Below are 2,464 nucleotides of genomic sequence, written 5' to 3'. Positions count from 1 at the left end.
TTCCAGAAGCCTCCCCCTCCCGCCGGCTCCTAGGCAACCACCTGTGGTCCTTCGCCGCATTCCTCTTCCTTTTCTTCTCCAACACCGCCTTCAATTTCCCCTCCTTGGCCAAGCGCTCGTACCGGTCCTCTAACTCCAACCGTCGTTTCTCTTTCTTTTTCAAATAAAAGGGTTCCTTCCCAGCGGAGACTTTACTGCGCTCCGCCCGCTTCCGCTCCTGCAAGACAGACTCCTTTCTCTCGAAACCTTCCCGCTCCCGGCGTCGTTGCACCAACTTGGCCAAGGCCTCCTTCACCTCCTCTTCCCTCCCCCTCCCTTCCCGCCGGGTCTGCTGCTGCTCTCTCCTGGTGCCTACCCCCTTGCCTTTCCCCAACGCCGTCTGCAAGGTTTGAATCTCCCGGGCTTCGTACTCCTCCAAGAACCCGTACGCCTTTCGAAAGGCCTCGTAATTGACTTTCCCCAACGCCGGGTCGAAGCGCGGGTCTCGGGCTTTCCGACGTGCGGCTTTTCCTTGCGAGCCCCCCACAGGTCCCGATGGGAAGACCGGCCGAAGCCTGCTCACGGGCTTCTTGGAAGAAACTTCTTTGGGCGCATGTTTGTTGTGTCCTTTGGAACGCTCTGGCTGTTCTTCCTTTCCCTTGTCGTCGTTGCACTCCTGGACTGTCTCCACGCGAAGTTGTCGCCGTCTTCCCCCGCCGTGGGCCCCTGAAGCCAGCAACACCAGGCGTTCCGCCATCGGCAAGCTTTTCAAGGTGGACCGTACCTGTTCATCTCTTTCATCTCCCTCCCCGTCCCTGTCTGAGCTGGCGTCACTGTCGTCGGTCGAGGAGGAGGTGGTGGTCTCTGATTCATGTCCCTTCCCGACGTGCTCCCCCCGTTCCTCCACCGGCATTCCCGCTTCCTTCTCGTGCCAGGACACCCTCTCCAAGGACTCCTCCTCCTCCTCCTCCTCACTCGAAGGTTCTATGTTGGCTCGACTTCGAATACGTTGCATGTACGCGTCTTCTTCTCCTCGTTTTGTTCCTTTCTTTCCCGGTGTATCCTCCCTTTTACCTCCCCTCCCTCCAGCCGGAACCTTGCCCGGCCATCCCCCTCCCCGGGATCGGTTTCGCATGCTGCCAAAACGGACCTGTCCCTGCATGCCGCTTGAATTTTTTATTTGCACATGTAGCTTTGTTGCGTGATACTGTCTAGGCCTATGTTATACGAGGCCGTGAGTCGGTATGGTATCGGCGTGAGCACGAGGGAGCTTTGTAAGAGGTTGGCGACAGGGTCTGGTTACTGTGCGAGGAGAGCACATCCTAAGGAGAAAACTTTGACACAGGCATCATGAAACTCATAAGCCCCTTGCAAGGTGATCGCATTCAATGTGTCCATTCATTCACGTTCATCCATTTGCAATAGGCAGAGCCCAAATTTTGTCAGCAAGTCAAACTTGGGAGCGCCCTCGACGTGCGCCGCCCCCCCCCGCCGCATCCTTCCTCCCGTCCCAGAGGCCACAAAATCCATGTCTACGAGCAAAGCAGCGACTTCCGCTGCCTCTGCCATCTTCACCCGTGTCAGTTCCACGGTAAAAGATGCGGCTTTGGAGGCCGCCAAGAAGGCTCGACCTCAATGGCATCTGATTGACGCCAAAGACCAGGCAAGCTCTTCTCCCCTCGGCCCCCCCCTCATTCCCACCTTACACGTCTCCCTTGGCGTCCGCGGCGCGTCTCATTTCTACGTTTATCGTCTCCGCGTGCCCTCTTGGGCAAGTTCTGAAATATGGCGGGCTCGGTCTCCTCCTTGTGTGTCACACGTGATCAGCTCACCCCCTGGACTTCTTTTCCCCGTGCTCTCTCGATATCAGGTCGTCGGGCGACTGGCAAGTCAAATAGCCTCCATCATCCGCGGGCGCCACAAGCCTTTCTACTGCCCCAATGCAGACTGCGGGGACTACGTGGTGGTGGTCAATGCCCGGCACGTGACTTTGACCGGCCGGAAAATGAAGGACAAGAAGTACTACTGGCACACCATGCACCCAGGCGGCTTGAAGAGTAGGACTCCAGAGCAGTTGATAGAGAGGGGCCAAGCGGAGGAAATTTTGCGCCACGCGGTTCTGGGCATGTTGCCGAAGAACAAGCTGAGGAACCACGCCATAAAAAAACTCAGGGTCTTTCCCGAGAAGTACCATATTTATGAGGAGCAATTGCGTGGAAAGCAGTCGCTTTTGTAAACCACATCAAAGATTAAAAAAGGATAGAGAAGCATTGAGCGCTTGACGGAAATGAACCGCGTGTCGCACGCCCTCCTACGCGCGCCAGATCCTTTTGTACGGGTTTTTTTCAATTTCACATACGCCTATGTTCCAGGAAGCAAGCAGACAGCTCCCCGACTACCTTCTCTTTCACTCAATCACTTCTCGTGCACTCTGTCGCCATCATACTCAAGCTCACGCCTCCTTCCTTGGCTTCCATCGCTTGCC

General features: G+C 56.4%; 1 protein-coding gene across 1 annotated transcript; it reads right to left on the bottom strand.

Annotated features, from left to right (window-relative positions):
* Nucleotides 1-9: 9 nt before the first annotated feature.
* NGA_2080200 (rrna processing protein) lies at nt 10-1,207 on the bottom strand (the record flags this gene model as incomplete). The annotated part of the gene is made up of 1 exon (XM_005855074.1): nt 10-1,207. A coding segment is annotated over exon 1 (1,132 nt), but the record flags the coding sequence as incomplete, so codon positions are not given.
* Nucleotides 1,208-2,464: the final 1,257 nt, after the last annotated feature.

The sequence above is a fragment of the Nannochloropsis gaditana genome (genome assembly GCF_000240725.1).
Source record: "Nannochloropsis gaditana CCMP526 unplaced genomic scaffold scaffold298, whole genome shotgun sequence".
Classification (NCBI taxonomy): Eukaryota; class Eustigmatophyceae; order Eustigmatales; family Monodopsidaceae; genus Microchloropsis; species Microchloropsis gaditana.
This window is presented reverse-complemented; position numbering and strand designations above follow the sequence as displayed.